The 24,960-nt window shown below is 40.6% G+C and overlaps 1 protein-coding gene across 1 annotated transcript; it reads right to left on the bottom strand.

The window, feature by feature from the left end:
• Positions 1-1,003: 1,003 nt before the first annotated feature.
• On the bottom strand, positions 1,004-24,528 carry LOC121192395 (beta/gamma crystallin domain-containing protein 1-like). The gene is made up of 21 exons (XM_041054077.1): positions 23,936-24,528; positions 16,642-17,818; positions 15,519-16,244; positions 10,916-10,963; positions 9,133-9,251; positions 7,363-7,576; positions 6,696-6,835; positions 6,394-6,520; positions 6,242-6,277; positions 5,944-6,083; positions 5,611-5,737; positions 5,138-5,295; positions 4,914-5,040; positions 4,787-4,819; positions 4,424-4,536; positions 4,064-4,193; positions 3,841-3,980; positions 3,409-3,532; positions 2,792-2,950; positions 2,514-2,673; positions 1,004-2,146 (listed from the first exon to the last, which is right to left on the bottom strand). Exons 1-21 carry the CDS (start codon positions 24,526-24,528, stop codon positions 2,058-2,060), a joined length of 4,680 nt encoding a protein of 1,559 aa, XP_040910011.1. The 3' UTR covers positions 1,004-2,057.
• Positions 24,529-24,960: the final 432 nt, after the last annotated feature.

Here is a 24,960-nt window from a genome sequence, read left to right as displayed (position 1 = left end):
AAAGCAGTTTTTAAAATTGTGAAATTTTTGTCAAAACGGATACTAAAAGTAAATTGCAGTTGTGCTAAAAGAAGCTTAAGTTTCAGTTTAAATGCAAGTACTAAATGAAATGAAAAAAAAAAAAACAAAAAAAAAACAGGTGAGATAAGATCTAAGACAATCACTGGATGATAGGAAAGCCAGCACACAGAACACAGTGAAATCAATGGATGATAGTTGATAGGTGAAACCTCAGTGTGATGACAACATGAGCTCAGTTGTCTTCCTGCTTGAACTTGTGCCAAAAGTCTCATTTGAAGAATATAAATCAGTTAAAGTACCAAAGGATATGTGAAAGGCGAGAAAGTGAAAGTGATAAAATGCTGCTGAAATTTTGTTTAAAGTGAAAGTTAATGAGGCAGATGAATCTCTGTGGGTGTGATGGTGTCACCCACTCAAGGTCTGCACATTCCTCACAATACACACCAATGTAGAAATCTGAGAAGGCCTGAAAAGAAAAACTAAAAACAATATCAATAAAAGAGTGCGTACATCAATGAAGACCGGCACATTGTGTCATCCAGGAAATTATTAGAATCAGTTTAAGAGCTAGTTATTGAGTTCATATTTCTCATCTTTCGGCTATTCATTATTTAAGAGTTGCAGTTATCTGAAGCGTTGGATATATCAAAATGAAACACTGAAGGTACCATTAGAGCTTGTTTTACATTTTGCATATTATGTCCTTCTCATTGGCTTAGTGCAACTCAGAAAGCCACTATCTGTAGAAGCACAAAACAGTTACTCTGATATTCATACTGAGATTAAACAGGCAGTGAAACTGAATAGACGAAAGTATGAATGGATGAATGAATGCAGTGAGGGGGAGTATGAATGAAAGAGAGCCTGAATAAATACTGTACATGACTGAACAAAATAGTCCATTTAAGCCAGAATGACATCAACGCTTATAAGTAGAACATGTTCCTTTTGATATTCTTTTGCAATCAATTAATTTGCTTTGTTTTATTTAACATTGTTTATTTTTGTGTTCAGTATTTTAAAACCACCCCCCTTTTACATCACATCTGACATTATATCTTTAGGTTCATATATTAACATAGAGCTGATGCAGGTAACATAGGTTTCCAGGTAACAACAGAGTAACATGACAGAGACTGGACACATATAACCCACGCCACTGCACTGCAGCATGCAGTGCGGCATACTGTATACATAACTGCAACATCTCCCACAAAACAAACAGTGACACACATATATAAAAATATCATAAAAAAGCATAACATACATTTCTTGCATACTACACATTCTATTGGCTTCATCTATCCACTATCTGTATAAAGTATTAGTAGCCACTTGGTGTTCACTCCAGGAAAACAGTGTCCAGAAGCAATTCAAACTTGGTTCTTGCTCCACTTGCTCCACTGTAAACAAATTTATAAATGCATCAACTACAGGTGCTCCTACTGTCAGGGAATTTGCATGAGCCTGGAATCATACAAAAAAGGGAGATTCTAATTTGAATACTCAAATTGTTGACAAAAGATAAAGGTCAAAGTCAAGTCGTGGAATAGCTCGAGTCATACCCTTGATCACTGGACACAAGAGAATGGCTCTGTCCATGTTGGGTTTGTATATAGCAGCTCAGTACATCCTCAAAAAAACATTTAACCTTGCTTTCCAACTCATGTGATAACACCAGTCACTGCACCACATCAAGTTTAAGAGTTTTCTTTGTTATGGTCCTTGCATACAGCAAATCATTATCTGACTTGAAGAAAATGGAATAATTTCATGACATGAGTACAAACTAACAAATTTCAAAGAACTAAACTGTGTGGTGCAGCTTTTTGGGTCTCGTATTTCTCACTGTAGCACTGTGTGTTTATACCAGTTTATGGATCATGGAGATCAGAAAAAAAAAAGAAAAAGAAAATACAGGCACTGAAATAAACCACATCATAAGGCAGTGACAGCAGCTGGCTCCCAGAATGTGAAGGGAAAGCACTGTTGATGCACTGCTTTGAGAAGCTGAGTAAAGTAGAACATGAGGTTTTTTATAGCAACTCTATCTCCCACTGTTGGCTTGGCCTCTCCTCATTCTCCGGCATTATCACCACATGGTCCTTGTCATAACTTTTGCCACCTAAAGAAGAGGAAAATAATCTTGTTGAAAAATTTAAGGTCACCATGGTAATGCTAAAATGACCATCACATTTATCGGGGTATGGGGACACAGAAGGAAATATAAATATTTAGACCTCCACATTATTAGAAAATCTGCTTTAGACAGTCTCAGGTTTAAGCTACGTCAGTTAAAGTGAATCAAGAGACTATATAATGAGCAACAACAGAAGGTTTTTCACAGAATGAATGCTATCAAATACCAGTTCTTAATTTGAAATGGGAACTTAAATAACTCTAACAACTTTTCAGTCATTTTAAGGACATTTAGAGAAGAATATTTAAATGAAACTGCCCAATGCCCATGTTTTCTTCTTCTTTCGCCATACCTTTGACATCTAGGACCATGCCAGGGAAAGTAAGGCTGGAGATGAGGCCTGTCATGTGGGCTGTCCAGGTCTGCATAGGCTGCCGGGTCTCTGTCCACAAAACTACCTTGGCTGCCGGCTCAATGTTGCCCATCACCTGAAGACTCATGGTTTGGGACAACTAGAGAACACACACAGAACATGATCAGAGCAGCTCAGAAGACTTAAAATTTTAAGTTCAGGTTTTGGTTTGTATGTTGCTGCCACATCATAACCTTCGATATCATAACCTGCACTACCTTGTTCTTGATGAAGCCGTCCTGATAGAACCAGAGGTCACTCATGGGCTCCACCTCTTCTGTCACCACCACTCGTCCTGACTTCATCTCCTCCACACCGCCCTGGATGGACACGAAAAGGCCTCTCTCTTTGTTCTTGATGCGGAAAAAGTGGCGTTTCTGCCGGAGGCAAAGTACCACAATACATTGTCATTAAAAGACTCACAGAACTGTGCAGTTCAAACGCAAAATGAATGACAGAAGATTGGTTGAAATTGGGTTTTTGAACTTCAAATTACTTCCAGCCACCAGTTCTGTCATGAGAAGGCTTGGGATAAGTGCAGCCAATTATAGTTGTCAGGTCTTATGCCCTTTATTTATTTATTCTCTTCACAGAAACAGGATACATCCTACCATTTAAAGAAATAAGCTACACTTTCTGCTAATGATAAAACTTAATATCTGCCCGAAATGACAAGGAAAGGTCCCTCTTCAGGTTTTCAGTGTCATCCACTGAACTATACACTCCATTTCACACTGTGGTGAATAAACTAATAGTCAGGATGCATTTTTTATATGTGTACCTTATGGCTATGTTGTTAAAAAGAGTTTGTAAAGATGAGACAAGGTTAACAAACCTGTCTGACTGGATACATTGAGCCAATACTGTGTAGTGAGCTAAACTTTGGCCAGTTGGTGATTTCAATTGGTTCCAGCAGGAACTGGCGCCCCCTGTAGTTGCTGTGTTCGCATATTACCCAACTGCAAAGGAAGAGGGACAAAATTAGACTCTTTTCTGTGGCTTGACTATCACATAGCATACAAAGTCAACCAAAGCAAGCATTTCAAGATGTTTTAACAGTCTTATCAGCAAATGTCCAGTCCGTGTGGTTTTATATTGAGTACCTCACTGTCATAAAAACATGAAAAGCTGCCGCTCGTAAAGCAAAACAGAAAGCTACTTTATGACATGCATCAAAGCAAACAGACCTCTGCAAATGCAAACACACAAACAGCACATGGCTAAACAGTCTCCCCGAACACACAAACACAGTGAGACAAACACTGACCAGCCACTGTTGACTCTGAGAGACAGGATGTGGTTGTTGAAGCCCTCTTCAGCCAGGCTGAAGATCTCTGTCTCTGTGGTGATCTCTCTGCCCTCCAGACACTCAAGGCCAAAAAGAGAGATGGAGGGAACCGAGAAGGTCTAGACAGGGAGAGATGAAGGTTTAGAGCAAGATAAAAGAGAGAATACAAAGCACTTTCCGTCTCATATGAGAGCTTTCTCACCATTGGCACGACCTTGGCAGAACGGACAGTGTATCCGGGGGGGCATCCCATGCTGGTTAAATTGGGGTAGTCTCCTTCAGATAAGACATACAAGTTCCCAGAGTACTGCTCATTCTCGTAGAGCACCCAGCTGAAACACAGAGAATAAAATTAGTATTTTTTTTTATTAATTCACCACAAACCATAACGTAATAGCTTTTCAATCCTGCCTGAAACTACTCGTGCTACTTCTTCATCATGCATACTTTGTTGTTCAGCCTTTTATTAGTGGCCTTTCCCACATTACTCTTTACCTCTATGTATTTCAGACTTTTTTTTCCCTTTGTCCTCCATCTCCCTGCTTGGGTAATGGTTACTTACTTTCCCCCCACCACTCGGCAGGACTTCGTTGGTAATTTTCCCGACACTGCTTCCTGGTTGCGGTCAAAGATGTGACATTCTCCCTGAAAATCTGGTTCAGAGTATAGTATTATCTGACAAACAGAGGTAAAGAAAAATAAAGTTAGAGATCAGATTAACATATTTGTAGCCTTAGAGCCTTTGATTCTTCTATTTTTATTTTTTTTATTGTAGCCTTTTAGTCACTAAGTGCAAATTTGTTTGTATTGCATTGTTGTTCTGTCCCTATAAAGGAAGTATTTATCTTATTTTCAGCTGTCGCAGGCCAACACGCACACTGATGTGCGTTAAACTGAGAATGACAATAAAAGACAATATATTCACCTCATTCCTGCTCATTGAGTTGTCAGTTGGAGCCTAAAATCAAACACAAACAAAGATGTGAGTAACGCATAACACTCATTGGATCCTGCCGATCGGTTTATGTCTTCCTCTTCACAGTGGTCCTCACCAGTAAGATGGGCTGCACTGAGCAGATGCGATTATCCTGAGAGCCCCAATCAGCGCAGTTATTGTAGAAACCTTTCTCTAAGATGAACTGGTTCCCAGAGAAGTCCACATGAGAGTAGGCTATCCATCTGGAAGGAGGATGAACAATGACCTGATTACTGTTTTACAGTACTACTTTAATTAGTGATGCTACAGCAGCAGTAAATAGAGCATCCATTAACTTACGCCCCACTGAGTACTTGGATGGAGCGTGTGGAGGTTTTGTATCCAAACAGCTCAACATCAGGAATGGCCTCCGTCACCTCGAAGGTGTTCTCCTCAGGCATGCCCTCCTGCTCTTCTTCCGGCTGTTCAAACATCACCATCAAGGGGTCAGTAAGGTCCTGCAGAAGAGCAAGAAAATGGGTTAACTTACCTAAAGTACACTAAAGCCCTCTGTGGATGAAAAATGAGGGTCAGTTGAGGGACATCTAAGATGTTTGGTCAAGTTAGCTACCTCCCATAATAAATTATGTCCTTGTTTGAGTCAGCGTTGTTGTGTTTCTAATTTGGCCTCCAGTCACTTTATATATTAAAACAATCTCCAGACCATTAAATCTGCTGTTTGCTCACTGTGGGAGCCACAGCTTCCTTTGTGTTTAATGGAGGATTTTAAAACATTTGATTGAATGTTGAGAAATACTCTAAGTGCAACTTACTGCTCGTATCACCCTAACAGAGCGCAGTTCAGCATCACAGCCTCCCCACACCCTCCAGTCATGGTACTCGCCCTCCTCCAGCAGGTACTGGTGTCCTCGGAAGCCCTCCTTCTCGTAGCCAACCCAGCTGCAGCAACACAAATGGGCAAAGGATTAAAGAGCACTCATATCTGATCATGCTCCAACTATTAAACCCGGGAGCTGTTTATTGTTGGTTTTCTGCTTCATGTATTACCTTTCAACAAGCATTACTATTCAACCAGACTCATTAATGATCGCTAAGATGTCTTTTCACAGATCGGTGAATACAAAACATTAGAACGCAGCACTCACATTCCTCCCAGTACTTTAAGCGAGCCAATATTGTGCATAAAGACAGTCTGCTGCCTGTCTGTTCGGGTCATGAAGTCTCTCATGTTAGTGGTTATGGTCCTCGATTTACCACTGAAGTATGGCTTGTCGTAGATCACCATCTGGAGACAAAGAATGGCAATTACAATCAAGATGCACTAATAACTTTTTAAGTTTCAGCAATGGTGGGTGTCATTCATATCACTGCAGCTGGTTAAGCAATTACATTCTCAATAAAAGTGGAAGTTTACATAATAGTAGTATAATAATAGTCCCCTACCTTTGGTTCACTCATATTTTCCACTCTTGGTTCACCCTATGAAAAAAACAAAAAAAAATACATTCACTCATTGTAAACCATCCCTCTACACAGAAACATTAAAGAACATAAGTAGAGAAGATTGTCTCATAACAGTGTGCAGTGCCACTTACTATTTTGAGTGGATGCAATGATCCCACATAGGGCTGTTCAACTCCCCACGCTGCAGGGTTGGTGTATCCCCCGACCTCCAGGACACGTGGCACACCCTGGAAGAAGGGCTGTGCGTACACAAGCCATCTGAGAAATAAAAAAGCAGACGTGAGTCAAAACACTGAAAACAAGTCTGACCCGATGAATGAATGACTGAAATAAAGCACTAATGACAAATTATTAACGGCAGAAAAATACAGATTTTAAAATGTAATTTCAATACTACCACACATTTTCTTACAACTCATAATTCATAACTCACAGCCCAGCATTGATGATGACAGAGTTGGCCTTAATGGGGAAGCCAAAAATCCTGGCATCATCAGAAGTGTCTCTGAAGACGACCTTCTTCCCCTCAGCGTTTTCTTCTGGGAAAAGACTGATTTCTGGGACACTGTAGTCCTGAGGGATGACAGTTAGCATCCATTAATGTCATGTAATGGTGGAGATAAAAGGCTGTTATGCTGCAGTCCTGAGGGAATTGAGAAAACATGCTGTAGTTGCCTCAGTGGGAACTACACACAGTTAAGGACACAAATCACCCAATGTGAACAACAGGATAAATTCAAAACAGATGACAGAACCTGCTATAACCCTCCCCCATTAATGAACAGACGGGTAAGTTTAGTAAGTTATTTCGGTTTTCTGATACTGTTCTGATACTGAAATGGGAACCTTTGGTTTAATTTGGGCATTTTTTTTTTTTATTCAATAGATCACACCCCTTCTCGAGATAAAGGGAGCAGGTTTTCATATTTATTCCTGACACTAGGTGGTGCTATTGAGTTGAGGAGCAGACATTCACTGAAAAGCTACAATACAAAACGACAATGAGAACTATTTAGTCTTTTATCATCAGACAACAATATTGAGGAGATAATACTTGAGCCTAAAATGAAATGGAGTTCTCTGAGCTGAACTCATCTTACCCTGACAGCTCTTCGTATAGATCCAATGATGAACCTCCTCTCTGGCTTGGTCTCTGTCTGCTCACCACTTGTTTCTCCATTCTGCTGTTCACCCTCCTGTGGTCCATTCTGCAGCTTCTCCTCTAGAGGGCTGAAGGGGTTGGTGAGCTCTATGTCTCCCTCATCCAGGGCAATTTTCTCCCCTTTGAAATTGGGTTTCTCATACAGCACCCATCTAGAGAAGAGAGGAGAACAATAAAAGGGCATGTGTTTATGCAGAATTCATAGACCCTGTTGAAGTAATGCAAATATTTTGTTTTGCGTCACATCGCTGTATTATTATCCTGAAATCTGTCACAACAGTGTTCACACATGGGGAACAAATTATGTCAGCTGGTGCTGTGAGCCTAAATCAGGGCTTTCAGGGGAGAGAGGTAAAACCATATGCTTAGTCATTCACCACGCATTCACCAGTACTCAGAACTTTTGCATCCTGCAAAAGATGTATTATCAGCTAAATCTACTTCATGCAGAATTTGTAGTTCAATGACGAGGTTTAAAGGGGAAATCACTCTTTTGGAAAACTGCTAAAAACTCACAGATATCTGAAACATGACACAGCCCCAACTACTGCTTTTTTGTAGGCGGTCACAAGACAAAAAGGTTGGCAACCTCTGTTTTAATCTTTAATAATGCATTCTACTTTATTTACTAAGTTCATCCAATGTTTTGTTTGTGCAGAGTAGAAGTAGAAAGTAGCATAAAATGGAAACTTTCAAGTCAAGTAATGCCTTTAATTTATTCTTCAACACTTGTGTAAACATATTTAATTCCATTCCACCCCTGGTACTGCTTGACCAAGATAATCTCTTCATCCAAGAAACAAGGTCTTGGCTTAAATCACGGGTTAATGGGATGATTTATTACAGCGGTGCAGTATGTGATTCATGAGCTGACAGTATAATTACCTCATTGTGAGAAGTCAATCCTAGTGTGTGTACAGGTCAGAGCAGTACTATCAGTGTTACTGCAGGTTCACAGTGTTGGCTGCATTTGATAAAACATTCCAGATCTGAGGCATGCGTGTGTTTAAGCTTGTGTGTGGGTGTGTCAGCTACTGAAGGCATTTTTATGTCCACGCTGCATCAATAGTAGTTTTGTTTTGACGCTACATGAGCACATCCACAGAGCGGGGTTTATTTTGAAAAAACAGTATCTAATTACACACCTCACATTTCAAGAAAAACAAGGTGCGGAAGTGTCATCTATCTACTTTTGCAATTCTGAAGATTTCAAGAGGCCTTGATGTTTTATGGCCAAATATGTGGGGGTGGCATGAGGAAAACAGGTGTGTTTGTTTACTGATATAATTAGTGAGAGTTACACTCACAATCTGCAGAAAGTGACAAACAAGGAAAGTTTGGCTATTTGCTATAGAAAGTGGCAAAATGAAGTACACTCAAAACTTTCAGTATTCATACTAAAATGTACACCATTTTCCCAAAATGCAGTGCACAAAGGAAACAGAAGATCTCCAACTGGACAACTGGAAAAAAATTTAAACTGTGATGGTGAAACAGCCCCAGCTTAAAAAAACAAATGAAAAAACTTAAATTTAAGCAAAACTATGTAACTTTAGAAAGAAGAAAGAAGCCTTTCTCTTGCTTACAGATGAAATGTTGAATTAGTAAGGACAAAGCTAGAGACTCCATAGCAGGTTGCTTTAAGGAAGGATTTGGGGGAGCAAACACATGTAAGCATGGACAGTGGGCATGTTGTCCAACCACTCACCCTCCTCTGATGACCCTGATGGAGATGGTCTCCTGCAGCTCCCAGGGCGTTGCATCGATGACATCACTGCGCACCTCGATCCTCTGGCCGCACATCCCTGGTCGGTCAAAAATATACATCTAGAGAAAACATGGACAAATGTAAGAAGAGACGGTTTTGCTTATGTCAGAACAGCAGTTTTCCAACGCAGGTGTGACATCTGGTTATGTGGCTGAAAGGCATTTCCCTGCTCACCACACAGCTCACCTGACTTGGTAAGACATTTCCCAGTTTTTTTAAACAAAAGTTCTTAAAGCTTTGCAAACGGAGATTTATCAAATAAAATATGGTGATAAGAAAGTCGCTTTTAAAATTAGAAGTCATTTACTTGGGCAGTGAGAATGATACAATAGCAGATAAATGACAAAGAATCACTGCAAGAGCTGAACCTGTGCTGCTGAAAAAGCCTTTATGGGAAATTAATGAATGGATCCAATATCTTCCAGTGACAACATATCCACTTTCATACAGAAGCATACATCTTAAATTTCATGCTCATCCCTTAAAGACAAGAATTGTACAAGGTAAAAAGTAACAGCATGGTAGCAGGATTGCACATCAGCTTTTGAAAGATGAAAACGCTGACTGAGACTTTGCACAAATACCATAAAAAATCTATACATTTAAACCTTGAATTAATATTAAAGGCAGTCTGCATATGAAAATAATAGTCCTCTTTATCTGGGAATTCCATTGTTACTTACTTACTGCTGAATCTGATTACACTAGTTTTTTTTAAAAAAAAGAAAAACCTATTCACATATACAGCACAGACATGTTTCACCCATTTAGGTCAAAGGCCCTGCAGCATGGAAGAGTACCCCATAGCTAAACCTAAATGTCAGCTCCACCTCTAGAATTCAGGACGCACCATGGACAACCTCAATGAGAAAATACACCCTCTTCAGCTGCATGCAGGAGCAGGCCTGACATTTAAAAGCCTATAATGTATGTGGCCATCATGGAACAGGCACAAAGTAGCAGGTATGCAGTTTAATGGCATCAGCCTGAAATTTCAACAAAAAATGTGTGCGACAGTTGTGACTATCTGGTGAAAAAAAAAAAAACAGTTTAATCAGACAGTCTGCTACTGCTACGGACAAATGGTTATGAAACAGCTGTTGTGTAAGAGGTTAAGTATTAAGCACAAGAAAAGCACAGTAAAGCGAAACTCTTGTATCAATAACTTTTTCCCCTCAAGTAAACCAATTATCTGTTACCTGTGAATCAACAGGGAACAGCCAGTCAGAGAACATGAACAGACCATGCTGAGAAAACTCTGGTAACAATGCACATCTTTGAAGTTTGCTAGTATAGAAGTACTTTACAATTACATTTATGATACACTGATGCTATATGTTTAAAATAATATGACTAAAAAGTACCAATAGCATACTTGTGTATATTGTTTCACAGTCTACAGCGACACCAGTGGCTCTGCGAGGCTGTACTTGGACACATCAGTGCTTTGAGCTAAATGCTAACATCAGGCCCTTAATGTTATGTCTGTGACAACTGTGATCACAGGCGTACACAGTGAAGCGATTGTTTCCCAGCCAGTGGTTACAGTAAATTCCAAAGTAACACAGCCTTCACCGATGATATTACTTCCCGCTCCCAGGTTGACCTGAATCAGTGAAAGCAGCTGTCAAATTTGTGACATGTGAACTTGCACATGTGTCTCACGGTAGCACGCGGTTGAAGATCATTTGCACTCAAAAGTGTTCTTTGTTTAGCGACTCACCTTTCCAGGACGAGGGTTAAGCTTCCCATGCTCCTTCTCTTTAGTGAGCTATGGACACAGAAGAAATATATATTTTAGCAAACCTTCTAATATATATGGTATTTGCTTTTTTTCTTACATCCTGAACCATAGCATTAACAAGATAAAAGGTCAAGAAAAAGCAAAAGTTAAAGAACATGGTTGTATACAAACAATAGATCAACACAGGCCGATATATCACTGCAGATATACGTAATTATTCAAGAACCCCAGCGAACATTTAGATTACACCCAGTTTCTCCCTGGTGAATTTACACATGCCAAACAATCCAAACATTGTTTATGTTTATGTCACCCTGTCCAACAGGTTCTTGAAGGCGTCTGAAGGGAGGACAAGTGAGGAAAGAGGACATCCTTCATGACAGAACAAGCACCTTTCTGACAGGTAGAAATACATTCCTCTCTTGTACCTTTTTTAACCTGATGCTTTCTAATACTATGCCTACTATTAAAACCAGTATGAGCTCACCTGAGGTCCACTGTCCCATTGAACCAGCCACTAATGAATGAACTCACTGTATAACATGTCGAAGAAGGTGGGCCCTTCCTGCTCTACAAATCTTGGCTGGGATATTAATGTAATGTCAGAATGTTTACTTGTGGGCCTTGGAATGTGGCAGCAGGTTAGCACTGTGTAATTTGCATATAGATTTACCAGAGACACTGGTGTGTGTGTGTGTGCGCGTTTGTGTGTGTGTTTGGTTTCAGGTATCACTTGGCCTCTACTCTGTGGGAGCTCTGTAGGAAACAGGCTATCATCTAGATTATGTTACCAACCAAAGTGGGTCTGCTACCGAAGCTATTATTTCAGCAGTCCTCTTTAGAGTCCATCTCCGCTCTATTCTAATTTGGAAAAGTTTTTTAATTAGATGCATTTAAAAAAAAAAGTCAATCTCAGCCGAAGTTAAACAGCCGTACTGAACACAATAGCATCTGGACTTTTTTATTTTTATTTTTAACTACAACAAAACACCTTTTCACATTTTGAGTGAAAATGAGCAGAGGAGCCGAATGGCCCTCTGATGCCTTTTCAGCTGTGACCTAGTAAATAAAAGAGTGACTCATTACTGTTCACAGACATACATCCAACAAAACACCCACCACACAGCATAGCACCACATCTTTTTTTGAGTCCTGAAGCTTTGACATTTAGTAGATGACAAACAGCTTAAGTTTAAAAGCAGGTGTTACAAGATGCCTTTGGTAATTAAGGGAACATTTATCAAGTCATTTATCCCACAGGCAGTTGCTTAAATAGAGTATTTTTTCCCTCTCTCTTATGGTGTTTTTTTATGTTTGTCTATTGTATTTTATGAGTAATTGGACTATTCATTCTGTGTTGCTTTGTGCTTTGTGTGTATGCTTTACTTGTTTTAATGAACTGGCAAATGGGTAACTCTGTAAATCCGACACCACAGAGCATAGTAAAACCCTATGTATTGCTTCTCCTTCTGATTGACTTGTCTTTATGTCCTTCTGCAACTAAAGGTGGAACTGTTTCTACAAAAAGTTGTCATAGGATGTGCTGTCATACAGCATCATCAACAGAGACACAAAGTCAACATTTACGTTCCTCCAGCATTTCATAGCATTGTGTAATGCATGTAGATACTTTTGGGCAGAAAAGCCTGATCCAAACTGGTGAGAGACAAATGCTGAGACAATACAGGAGTATTGACTGACATGGTATTGTAACCTGTCTGACTGCAACACCTGAGTCAGGCTCACAGGTGATGTAAAGTGAACTGCAGGCACTTAGAAGCTGTAACAATACTGAGAGCCTGCCTGAAAATCACAGTTACAGTCACAAAGCGTGTTATGAAACATTAAAATGTTTTGATATCTAACTGATAACGCCTAATTTTTATAGCTCCGCACCAAAGTTGTTTGAATAAAAGTTAGTGTTAGCTGTAGCTGGTGAAATCAATGGCACCTGGCTTAAACTTCCACTTTCTGAAACTTGTTACGACGCACATATATGTATATTGCTTATATATTTCCATCTTAACTTCTCCCTGCCATCACTATACAGCTCAGAACAAGGTCAAACAACTGCATCATTTATGAGGAGTGATGCGTTTACTGCTGCCTTGATGCCCAATTGAAACATAAACTCTCACAGACGCTTTTCCCCTTCCGTTCCCTTCCCTCCTAGCAGCCTGTGCATAAAATCTGCTGTCCCACAAAATTAGGTACCACGGATGGAATGTGCAGTTTCAGCAAATCGCATTTTCAAAATGTGCTTGAGCATGTGATGCATGTAGCTGATGAACAAAACAAATAAAAACTCATAGAAGGGAAAAGATAATTACTTTGTCCTCTTCTCTCACTCTGTCACCTCCTTATTACTCACTCACTGTCAAATCTGCTCCATCAAATATCGAGCAAACAAGCAGAGAAATGTGAGGATAAACACAAAAGACGAGGTGTGGCTATGTCTCTGCAGGAACAGACAGATAGCTGGAATGGGTGGGGAGCCCCGGAGTGGAGACTTGAGAGAAACTTGGGGATAAAAAAAAAAACGAGAGAAGAAGAAAGTGTTCTGCCAGGATTAGACGATCTTTAGGCTTCATGCCCACCTGCTGAGAAAAGTGTCACTGATGGTTTAAATGCATGAAGGAGTTTGCAGGATGTAATCCTCTCAACACTTTGACAAACAGAGACATACATCAGTCCTGCAGCGTGTTCAAAATTTCCTGAAAGTCAAGTATTTGTGTTCCAGTGACCCTCTCTGCATGGAGTTGTTTTTTACGAGCAATACCCAATCCTTTTGCTTTCCGTGTCTTTTTTTTTTTTTTTTTTTTTTTCCAGTTGACTCAAGTAAAGCAGGATAAAGCTGTAAAACATATCCCTGTTGACACCCACGTCATAACAGGACACTAACACACTACTTTTATTTATAATAGCCAGTTCATTGTCTGGCTCCCTTGGCACAAGACACTTTATATTGATATCTAATTTTTAAATAATTTAAATATAATTTTGTAGATAAAATCTATGGACTGCATAGTTTGTGCCACGTTTTTCTAAACAATTAAATTTCACAGTGTGTATCTGATCAGTGCCATTTAGATCAGATGTGTACTATGTCAAAGCCTCTATATAATGTAAAAACCTCAATTAGAGCACAATATTAGCATTAAAACAACGAGCATAGAGTTAATGAGCCTTTTTAGTTTCGCTCAAAGTGACTGCACATCCAATTCAAACAAATTAGTGCATCGGTGGATCCCTGTAATCAGCTGTCTCTGTAGAAGTAATCATAGGTGGGATTGCAGCTTTATGTTCTTGTAACACAAGTGTGATGACATTACTTGTTTCCCATCTCTCCATACCCTCTTTCCCCAGGGGTCTCTATTTCTAGATCTCGAGTACTGTTTGAAAATGGATGAATATCCTGTGTAAAAATTTGTATTAAAACTTCACAGGACAGCTGCACACTAATGACAAGTTATACTTCCAGAAGCCAGCTGACATTCATTTTGTATTTGCATGAGATTAACAGCACTATCATGTTCTCTGCAGGGGACAAAAAAAAAAAAATCACCCAAATGATATACTGCACTGCAGAGAGCAGCAACATTAAGGAGGAGACTGTAAAGAGCTGGTTTTACTGCTTGTCACAACATCCCAACTTTCCCTCAGGGGTCACTTCTGTGTTTCCTTACTGCTTTGCATATATAACTGCACTCACATTATATAATGGTTAATTGTAATGGTTCAAAGTTTGTTGTGAAGTCTCTTAAAAACATTTTACGGTTTCTTTGCAAAGGTATGAAACAAGAAGAACAACTGAAAGTGCCAGAGTGAGCCTGAATTAGGTTTGCAGATATAAAGAAAGATAAAGAGATAGAGAAGGAGAGGGCGTGCACTGCCATGTGTGGATGTTCTCTTTCTTGCCAATAAAAATCATTTTAAGACAAGTCCTAATCAGTTAAGCCCTTCACATGCGCACACACGAATAATTGCCTGGAAGAACAAGTGCATACATGCATGAATACAAGTTTGGATATACACCCTTTTTTTCTGTGGGATTTTGTGATGCTCAGTGGGAATAGCATGTACCTGTAGGATGTACGTGTAGTGATTAGCGGGTTTGGATCCCACTGACTACCACTTGAATTTTTTTGCTAATGTATTACTGCTGAAGGACTATTTTGAGACTACCAATGCACTGGCTGTCTCTGGAACCATCAGCAACCACTTCCAGTTCTAGTGACTGATGCTGCTCTGCAAATATTTGAATTAAGAAGTTTCATAAAAGGAATGTGTTACTGTACGTGAAGGTACACCAACACCAACAACAGCCACACAATGAAGACCATCTCCTGTGTACACAACAAGCCAAATATGAAGTCATCTCTCTCACCTACTGTAAGCTGACCTGTTGTCAGGAGAATACCCCTGAGAATGAGGCTAATAAGTGCCTATATAATAAGAGGAATCTACATTATAACACTTTAACCCTCACTCTGCCTGCATATAGTGCAAACTATGCATACTATTTATAACCAACCAACATAATACTCAGTAAAACTAAATACACAATACTAGTAATACTCACGTAAGCGTCAGGGAAGGCTCTGTATTTCGACACTAAATTCCTGTCAGGCTCAGGTGCTCTGCTCTGGAACTGAGACCCTCCATGAACATTGTTGAACAATGAAGTCTGCTGGACCCCCACAGTTCCCTCACCACTGAAGCTCCGCTGCAGGATGGGAGAGCCCAGTGTTCCAGTACCTATACCCATCCCCATCCCCTGTGTCTGGCCAAACAACGATAAGGGGGAGTCTGTGGTGGTGAACGGCCTGTGAAGGTCTATGGAGCCGGTGGGGCTGAGGAGGCGGGTGGGACTGTTGCTGGAGGGTGGTGAACTGATGCCAAGTGGTGGAGGCCGACTAATACGAGCGTTGGGGTCATCAGCTCCGGTCAAGGAGCCTGAGGAGGAGGATGAAGAATTCAAAAGGAAGGAGAAACGCTCAAAGCGAGTCCCCACTTGGTCTCTCCCTGTGCCGAGTTCACCGAGCTCTGATTCTGGTAGCGAGCCGGTGCGGAAGAGCGGGCGATGGGCCTTTCCATTTTCCACTGTCTGATCTATGGATGATGACCTGTAGCTTCCAAAGATGACACTGTTGTCTAGGCGAGAGCTTGTGTTGGAAGACGGAAGTACTCCGTTTCCATTAAGCACCGGGAAGTCCTCAGAGTCAGAGGATTTTCTCATTACAATACTGTTGGCAGCAGATGCTCTCAGAGGCAAGTTCAGGCTTCTTCCAGGCTGCAGCTGCTGGTCCTGCAGGTGATTGAGCATATGCAGTAAGCACACAATAAATTAGATCAACCAAAATACAAAAAAACTATGTTGTCATGTACCTCTGAAAGATATCTGATCGTGCAGACTGTTTTGGTTTTATTTGTCTTTGAGATAGTCATCTCTGAGATTTCTGCCTACACCACCATATAAGGAAGGTGAATGGAGTTTTGTTTGTGGGGAAGACAGATTTTAAAAATCTAAAATAAAAAATGTTTCATTAACATCTTTTTTTTTCTGGTTCAGCAGCCACATTTCCACAGAGGGATGAGCTAAAAATATATCTTATCTTATCTGGGTGAAACTTATATAACAGACCATTAATATAATAATAATATAAAGTAATTTCATTATTTCCTGAGTATAGATGTAGGCTGACCTGGTGGTTTTGCTTCATCAGTTCCAGTGGTGAACGAGTGTCTCTCTGGGAGCTCCTCTTCAGTCCCAGGTCTGCAGGCAGAGTGCAAATTCCATTAGGGGACTCAGCAGGGGTGACTGTTGTTTCCACCTTTTTTTCGGGACTGGTGAGGGGAGCAGGGCTGTCAGTGTTGGCGGAGCCGGGAGCATCCTCGTCAATGGGAGGCAAGGAGGAAACAAGGACCGGAGGAGGTGCACGTGGGCCCATGTTCCGGGGCCTCATGGAAGGTCCCATGCTCTTCAGGGTGTCCATCAGGTTGTCCATGTCAAACTGGTTGGGAGAGTCTGCGTCGGGGGAGGCAGGGGGAGTGGAGGGAGGAGCTGCAGGGTCGGAGACCAGCTCCACAAGCGTGGCCTTGAACAATCCAGTAAACTGAGAGAACTCGTCGCTGTCTTCTTTGAAACTGTCGGTGTGGCTGGTTTGAAGTGCAGAGGAGAAGCTGGACACAGGGAGCTGATGTGAGTCCCAGCGTGACTTTACCCTCTCTGACTCTGCCTCTCCCTCTCTCTGTCGCTCTCTTTCACCTGCAGGTGCAGCAGGCTCCTCCTGCTCCACCGAGCTCCTCCTCCACTCATATTTTGGCTCTTCCGCTGGATCGCTCTCATGGCTCACATAAACGTCTGTCCTGTCACTTAACTTGTTGCCAAGGGTAAAGTGTTCTTCTAGAGAGGGGGAGGAGGAGGAGGAGGTGAATGTGTTGCTGAGATGCCTGTATGCTGTAGCCTCAGGTAGAGCAGAGGAGGTGGACAAGAAAGAGGTACTGGAGTCAGACATTCTGTAACTCAGAGAGTCAGAAAAAGAGGAATCCTCTGTTTTTTGTGGTTTATATTGAGAAACACCCTCAAATCTATTTCTCCATCTGTACTTTGAGCCGAGATCTGTTCCATTTGACTCAGTCTCAGTGGTGCTTGTGTTGCTTGAGTCTACTGTATCCTGGCTGAGGCTGTCATCCTGAGTGATCAGAGATACTTTATAGAAACGCTTGGACTCATCCTCTTTAGGGGGAGACAAGCTCTTTACGGTCAGTTTGGTGCTCAGGCTGCTGTAGCCTGAATTCATTTTGTCACCTGATTCCTGGTCGGCTTTTGTTTGCTGACTTTCTGAAGCTGCTGTGTTGGCCTTCGAAGCCGTCAGGGACCTGCACAAACAAAGAAAGAGAAAAACACAGAGAAAAGATGTCAAAAACAGAAAAGACAAAGTGAGCGTCTGATTTAATAATGACAGCTGGTCCACGGTGTAAAGTGCTGCGGTGCCTTCAGGGTGCGGTGGCAATGTAATGCCAACAATGTAAATTACCCAAAGCTACTCTGAATACTTTTACTTGCATTCAATGTACAATCTTTACAAAGGCCTCATAATTGCAACATTTTTTTTTAAATCTGCATTTGCAACATATAATGGTAAAAAAAGATTTGAAATTTCTTGTGGAAACTGGTTGAGAACAACACAAGAAAGAACTTAAATCAAGGACATTTTTTTTCTACAGATAAACACAGTCATAAAACCAACAGAAAGTTTGTACGGGGAGGATCATGTGCACATAAACAAAACAATGTCAGCTGACAACTGAAGTCACTCAAAGTCAACACAGTCAAACGTTTTTTAAAAAAGCTATCAAACTGAATGTCAGGAAAGCCAAGCATTCATTCTGGCTTTATCCTTCATCACTGAATCATTTGACTTTTAATGGATCTTTGGACCAGATACATGTCTACTCTAATAGCAAAAAGTTTTGTGATATTCTCATGGATTGTGTGGTTGACTACTAGTAAATGGTGGAAAAGTTTACTTTCTACCATTTAATAATGGTGGAAAAGAATGAAGATTGCGATTCACTGTCATAAAACTTGACATTGGACCCCAGAGCTATTTGGCACCAAAGATGCTCTTACTCCTTACAGTTTCAAGGTGACATGAGTGTCAAGCCTGGGGGGGAGGGATTATTCAAAGGTCATGAGAATATAATTGCCTCACTGAATTACTTAATGACATTATGAAAATAAAACCTTTAAAGGTCACTGTGTGCTGTGATTGTGGAGGCAACACTGATGCAATAGGTACCAAGTGCGCACCCTCAATGGGTACTGTAGGCTTACACAATGGATCCCAACCTGCAGAGAATAACAAAGCCTGCGAACATGGAGCTTACCATCAGAAGAATTGGAAGAGCTGTTAATTAGTATAACTAAACATGCTCACTCTGGCAGACATTTTTTTTTTTTAAACTCTCACCCTTTTTCAAGTTTTAATAAGAGCTCCTGGGACATGCTGCACCACAGAACCACACCTACACCTGAGGACACCTGCAAATTCCAGCAGCCATCAAAAACCGTGTCTTCAAGTTCACTGAAACATTCAAATTATGTCACACTTGATAAAGTGACACACCAGGAGACAGGCAGACGGACAATACACACACACAAACTGTACATGTCACAGGTACAGGGAATCTTTACAGGCACACCTGTAAATCAAGATCCATGCACACGCACGCTTGAACAGGTATCACCCCCAACGGGGACTCTGAGTCTTTATGTACCAGAACAAGGAGTGACACTCTTGAAAAGAAAATGTCTCATGAAATTATGTATATGCATGATATAATCTGTAGCTCTGTCTTGTCTGCAGCTCTGAGCCCCAAAGAATAACATCGGTTTCCATGTAATTTCTTGGTAAATGTATAACTCTTTTTAACAGCAAAATACTCCTCTGTCTGTACTGATTAACATCCTAAAAACAGTCTACTGTTGATCTTCCCCCATGGGTGAAAAAATATGTTGGAATTTGGTCTCCACACAGTAGACCTAGCCTAACATATAAAACAATAGAGAAAAGCATTCCTTTTAAATTCTTCTCGTCAAGACATCTAGGTCAGAGGATGATAGCCATGTACATACAAAAGCTACAGCTGGATGCTTTGGCTATTTTACTCTTTCCTAATAAAAATCACACAGAAACACTCCTGCATATTCAAAACACCACGCTGTCAACATAACACAACAAAGACTGGAAACAGACCAGAAACAGTGCATCTAGGGTGGAGCCTTCATTAATATTGATTTTGAATGTTTGCTTAGAATTCTGTGCAAATAGATGAAGCTAGAAGAACACATGCAGGCTTCTCACTCACAGGAAGCCACCAGGCAAAACTTGATTTCAGAATGAAAAAACAAAACAAAAAAAACTTCGGGTTGGGAGCCTGTTTAAGCATATATTATTTATCTGGAAATCTATGAGTGAGAAAAGAGTGTGTGTGCATCCCACTAACATGTTTTTTCTAGTTTAGCCTCTGTTCTTGCTACATATCCACAGGGGGATTAAAGAATAGTTTACTGAGTGCACAGTAGTGTTACTGGTGCTTGGATTTCTGCATTAGCCACCATCTGTCTTCCTGTCAAACACCAGAGGCTTTACTGAGCTTTCAGTCAGCTCAGTCAGCCAGTCAGTCAGCCAGTCAAGGAAAGTTATGTTCACTGACAATTACACAAGTCCAGTGCCCTTGGCTTGAGCTGATTATTATTATACAAACCATCTTAATAATGGGAACGCTCTTGGTAAAAACTTTAGTCAACTCACAGGACAGATAAAATAATACAGCAGGAATTTCTCCTACTGACTTCAAAAATTCTTAAAGGCAAAACATATTTACTTGCTGCTTATATCAGTCTAATGTAGACTACCTATTTGAAATAAGAGTCACAATGTAAACAATTTCTTTTCATTTTGGATGAAGTACACTCATTGTATTCATCCAGTGAGAACTGGGGTCAGTTGTGTGGTCCTAACACTGACCCTGATGTATGAGAAGAGAAAAGGTTGGAACAGGTCTGTTTGTCTGATTAGTGACAAAGTGTTAGATAATGTTAAAAACCAAAAAAACATACACAGCCAACCCAAAGACTCTTGGTCTATGACCTTGGTTTATCATAATGTTAAGAGGAAGGATTTCCTGATGATGACCTCAGTCAGACCAAGGTGTGGTTTAAACTCCCTTCACAAGCTCTGCAGACAGAAGGTGATTTACAACAGAGGCGGTTCTCCAAAAGTTTGTCATTCCACTAGCGTGTCTCAAGTAAGCTGTCAGACAACAGCCAGTCAGTCACACTTGAAAGGAAAACAAAGGACAAAGGACTTAACCACAACTCAGTAAAGTAAAGTTCTGACTAAAGACCTGCGAGTGGTACAACTGGCTTCAGAACTAATCCTACCAGAAACATCTCTAAACACCTGTGACTCTTTCAGATTTTGATAGAGGAGAAGAAAAAAATACTAAGGAGGAAATTAGTGTTTCAGATTTTCATAAATTCATTTCAGAAAATCAAACCACACATTAACGATGAGACTGATATTACAACCATTTTTACGGTGAAATGAAATTATTCTAAAGGCTCACAAAATTCTCTGTCTTTACCAGGGGGGCCTGTGGAGGTAGGTGGGATCTTCGGTTTAAATGTGTGCCTTACTTCTCCTGACTCCACTACAGAGGGAGCCTGTAAGACAGGTCCGGCTGGCTAAATGCTTTATTTGTCTTTCAATTAACATCAGCGTGTCTGTTCACCAGAAACTGTGTTGGAGGCAACAACTTGTTTGTCGGCAGGTTATGGAAAGCAAAAAAAAGAACAAGAAAGAAACGTCACTGGAAATAATAAATAATAGGCATTTCAAAAAAACAAGCCCTTCTTTATACTTCAGTAACTGTTCAGTGTATATGTATATGGTTTTGTTTTTGTGTTTTTACAAATAAGGGGTTTGTTTGAGTCATTCTTGTTATACTACATGACCAATGCACTTTTCTTCTCTAGCTGATGAGCCTGCCTCGTCTCCTATTTTTTTGTGTCAGTCATTTAGCAATCTATCAGCCAGTGTCTTCCACTCAAGTAGACACGTCTTTGCTGCCATCTTGTGGTTTTAAAAATACAAAATAATTTGCGTGCAGCAAAGTTGACCAACAATCTCACACTATTAATAAATAAGAAATCTCCATGACACCAATTAGCAACGTTTAACTGAACAGACCAAATGTACCATTACTGTTATACAACCAGTTACACAGCTGTTAATACACTGTATAAAGAAGACAATTATACATCAATTCTTATGATAAGTATAGAGCCAAAATAGGTCCGTTTGTTGTGAATACAGAAAAGCAGACTGAAGCTTTTCTCCATGTTAGATTAGACAGTTAGATTCTGCTGTGTTTACATAGCCGCAAAGGTAAATCTGCACCTGTCACATCATGTACAACAAATTTCCAGGAGAGAGTTGCATCAAGAAAACACATGCCACAGGTTCAAATACCGCAGCTTATTCTTCTACGCCAATGACAGCTACTTTCCCTTCTAAGTTCGAGGTGTGGTCGTGACTTCAAAACTCTTTCATGTCTTTCCTTGTAACATCACCTTCAGCCTTATTTGTTCCTGCAGATTAAAATGCTTGATCAAAGGCCAGCTTCAGGTGAAGCATAAAAATGATGCTCTGATACCAAAGCACAACTGTGTTATATAAACGTGTTTGCAAATTAGCATTCTTGCATGAGAGCCAGTGCAACAGGCGTCGGAATATATTGTAGAGCCAGAAATTATGATAATCTTATGAGTAAGGACACTTTATTATTTTTATTATAGATTCATGTGTTGATCACTTTTCATGATGACACATTCACAGAGTTTTCAAATAACATGTTTTATACAACCAAGAGTCTTGACAAATGACTAACAATTATATTATCAAAATTGTTAATGATTTATTTTTTCTTCTGATTGACAGTTAATTACACAAAAGGGGAATTTTGAGGTGTGGCTCTGCATCTGTGATGCTCTGGGACAAAATGTGAATCACAAGCTCGACAAAGACGAAGGCTATGAGTTGACGAATCTCCCTGGCAGAACCTGGGATACACTTTTAAATATCCCGAACACATAACGAGTAACCAAACTCGTTATGTAGACCTAAATGCTAATGCAGGAGGAGGCTCGGGAGATGGAGACAGTTATATAGAGAGAAATGTGAAATCTGTTTAGATCATAAGTGATAAGAAAGTGTATGACAGTTTAAAGTGATTTCTCACCCAAAATCTATATTTTTAGTCTCAAACACTGACACACTATGTGCTTAAACTGTGGCTTTAAAACATGATTTGTTTGTTCAAGAGGAACCGTAGCAGTGGTCAGCTTGAATTCATGTCACTTAAATGGATTTGTATGTAGTTTTCATGAAAAAAGGAAAAGCATCAAAACATCCAAAGAAATGTCTCAAAAACTCATGCAGCATTATATTTCTATACTGGTCACCAAAATACAGTTAAACACTTCTTTCCACTGGTTCAAGGACAGTAATTGTGCAAGGTACAGAAGAAGCAGCGTATTTATCCGCATCATGACTAGAGCTACTGAAAATAATCATTAGTTGAAGCCCTAATTGTGACCTGATGTTGAGTGTTTGGAGATGATCTGCTTGTAAAGGGAAAAAAAAAAAATCACACTTTGATTTAGTTTATTTATAAAGATTCTATTTATTTCCTTTAGGGAGGAATAAATCCGAGGAATCGTTTACTACCAGTTTCTCCTTTAAGTTTAATTTTAAAAATATGTGTATTTTATTGTGAACTCTGTGTTGTGTACCGTACCAATGTGTGAGCTGACTATATCGTTACACCCCCCACAGATCAATGTGACAGTGAGAGCTCAATACAGCCAGTGATTTTGGGTTATATCACTTAAACATATGGTGAGTTAAAAAGGGTGTGTCCACAGCTACACGGCTACACAGGTCTGTTGGTAAACAAGGCAGCTCATGCACTGCTGACATCTTTAGCAGGGGAAATGTTTAGCCATCACACATTTCAGGGCTTTATCAGATGACCGCACAGTAAGGTCAGAAATTAAGGTTACCCTTATACCAGTGTCACTTCACTTTGACAAGACATCAACACTAGCTTGTATGTCTAACATTCCCCTTAGGCAACATGTTGTACATGCCTACACAGTAGCTAGAGGCAGCAATTTCCTAAATGACAACATTCTCAACTTCTGTAAAAATAACTCACGCTTCTTACACTTTCTCCTAATGTCTCCTAAGCTTAAACTATATGGACAAAAAACTATCAGTTACACAAAGACTTGAGAACAACTTAATGCACCTGTTCATTCACATAATTCATTTATGTTGAGCTTCAAAATTCAGTACACCTGCAGCCTTGGACTCACACATGGAGCCACACTTTTTCCCCCCCCAACATTTTAGACTTGTCACTTACCTCTGATTCAGGTCAAGCTGGGATTCTGCCAGATGCTCGTGTCTCTCTGAGAGCGTCTCTGCAGGTTCGGTATCAGGACGGTGTGTGTCTGCACTCGAGGTTGACAGCTCGACTGCCACCTGTTCTTGCACCGTCCTCTTTCTGTCTGTGCTCTGAGTAATTGTATCCACCCACTCACTACTCTGCGGAGCCCTATTGTGTTCAGTCTCTGTGGCATCTGATTGCAGCTCAGTGCTGTGTGTTAAAATGCCAGTGACAACCTCTGCTCCAGCAGAAGTATCTGTGTCTGCACTTGCTGTAGCGTTACTGTTGATGTCTATGCTTTCTTTGCTCACTTCTCCTCTCTTGTCTGCAGTCAGTGAAACTTCTGCCGCTTTAGATGTGGGTGTGTCCTCTCTTGTGTTACTGGGAGCAGCATGTATATATTCAGAACTCTTGATATCTTTGTAAGCCAGACACTGTACATCCTGGCTTGGGAGCTGCTTCTCTCCATTAAGGTGGTCGTCTGTTTCCAAGTCCGCTGTCCAGTTTCGCTCCGACCACTCCCCCTGCGCATGCTGCTCACTGGAGGGTGGAGCAACCTCGCATACCATCAGTGCGTTCACCTGCTGAACCGGTGTGGCCAGTAACTCCTCCTTTCTCCCCTCCTCTGCCTCTTCTTTCACCTGTCGCAGCGCTGTGGTTGCTACTTTCTCCTGACTCTCTGCATTACTTCCTACAAGAAACTCAGACGTTCCAGTGTTGTGTGCTTGAGTTTCCGCCCTTTGACCTCTTAGCTGTTGCTGCACTTCAGTTTGGCTACTGAAATCCTCTTTCTTTTCTTCAGCACCCATACTGCCTCCCTCATCCTGCATTTTAACAATTAGTACTTTCAGATCTCCCTCATCTGTCTTGCTCTCTACAATCTCCCCCCTCTCCATTTCTTTCATGCCGTCTTGAATTTCTTCTCTTTCATCCATCGTGTACATCTCTTCTTCCCCGCTCTCCTCTGCGTTATCCTCTTCAGCGCTGTAGTAGATCTCCAT

This window comes from Toxotes jaculatrix, chromosome 13 (genome assembly GCF_017976425.1).
Source record: "Toxotes jaculatrix isolate fToxJac2 chromosome 13, fToxJac2.pri, whole genome shotgun sequence".
Taxonomy (NCBI): Eukaryota; Metazoa; Chordata; class Actinopteri; family Toxotidae; genus Toxotes; species Toxotes jaculatrix.
The sequence above is the reverse complement of the archived record's forward strand: the minus strand, read 5'-3'. Positions and strand labels throughout refer to the sequence as shown.

Excerpts from the sequence above, each read along its gene's own strand:
- LOC121192395 (XM_041054077.1), bottom strand. The coding sequence starts at position 24,528 with ATGGTATGCGAGGTTGCTCCACCCTCCAGTGAGCAGCATGCGCAGGGG. Across the intron at positions 5,041-5,137 it reads ATCCAAGTACTCAGTGGGGC|ATGGATAGCCTACTCTCATG; the intron begins GTAAGTTAATGG and ends TCCTCCTTCCAG. Across the intron at positions 4,537-4,786 it reads ACTCAATGAGCAGGAATGAG|ATAATACTATACTCTGAACC; the intron begins GTGAATATATTG and ends TCTGTTTGTCAG.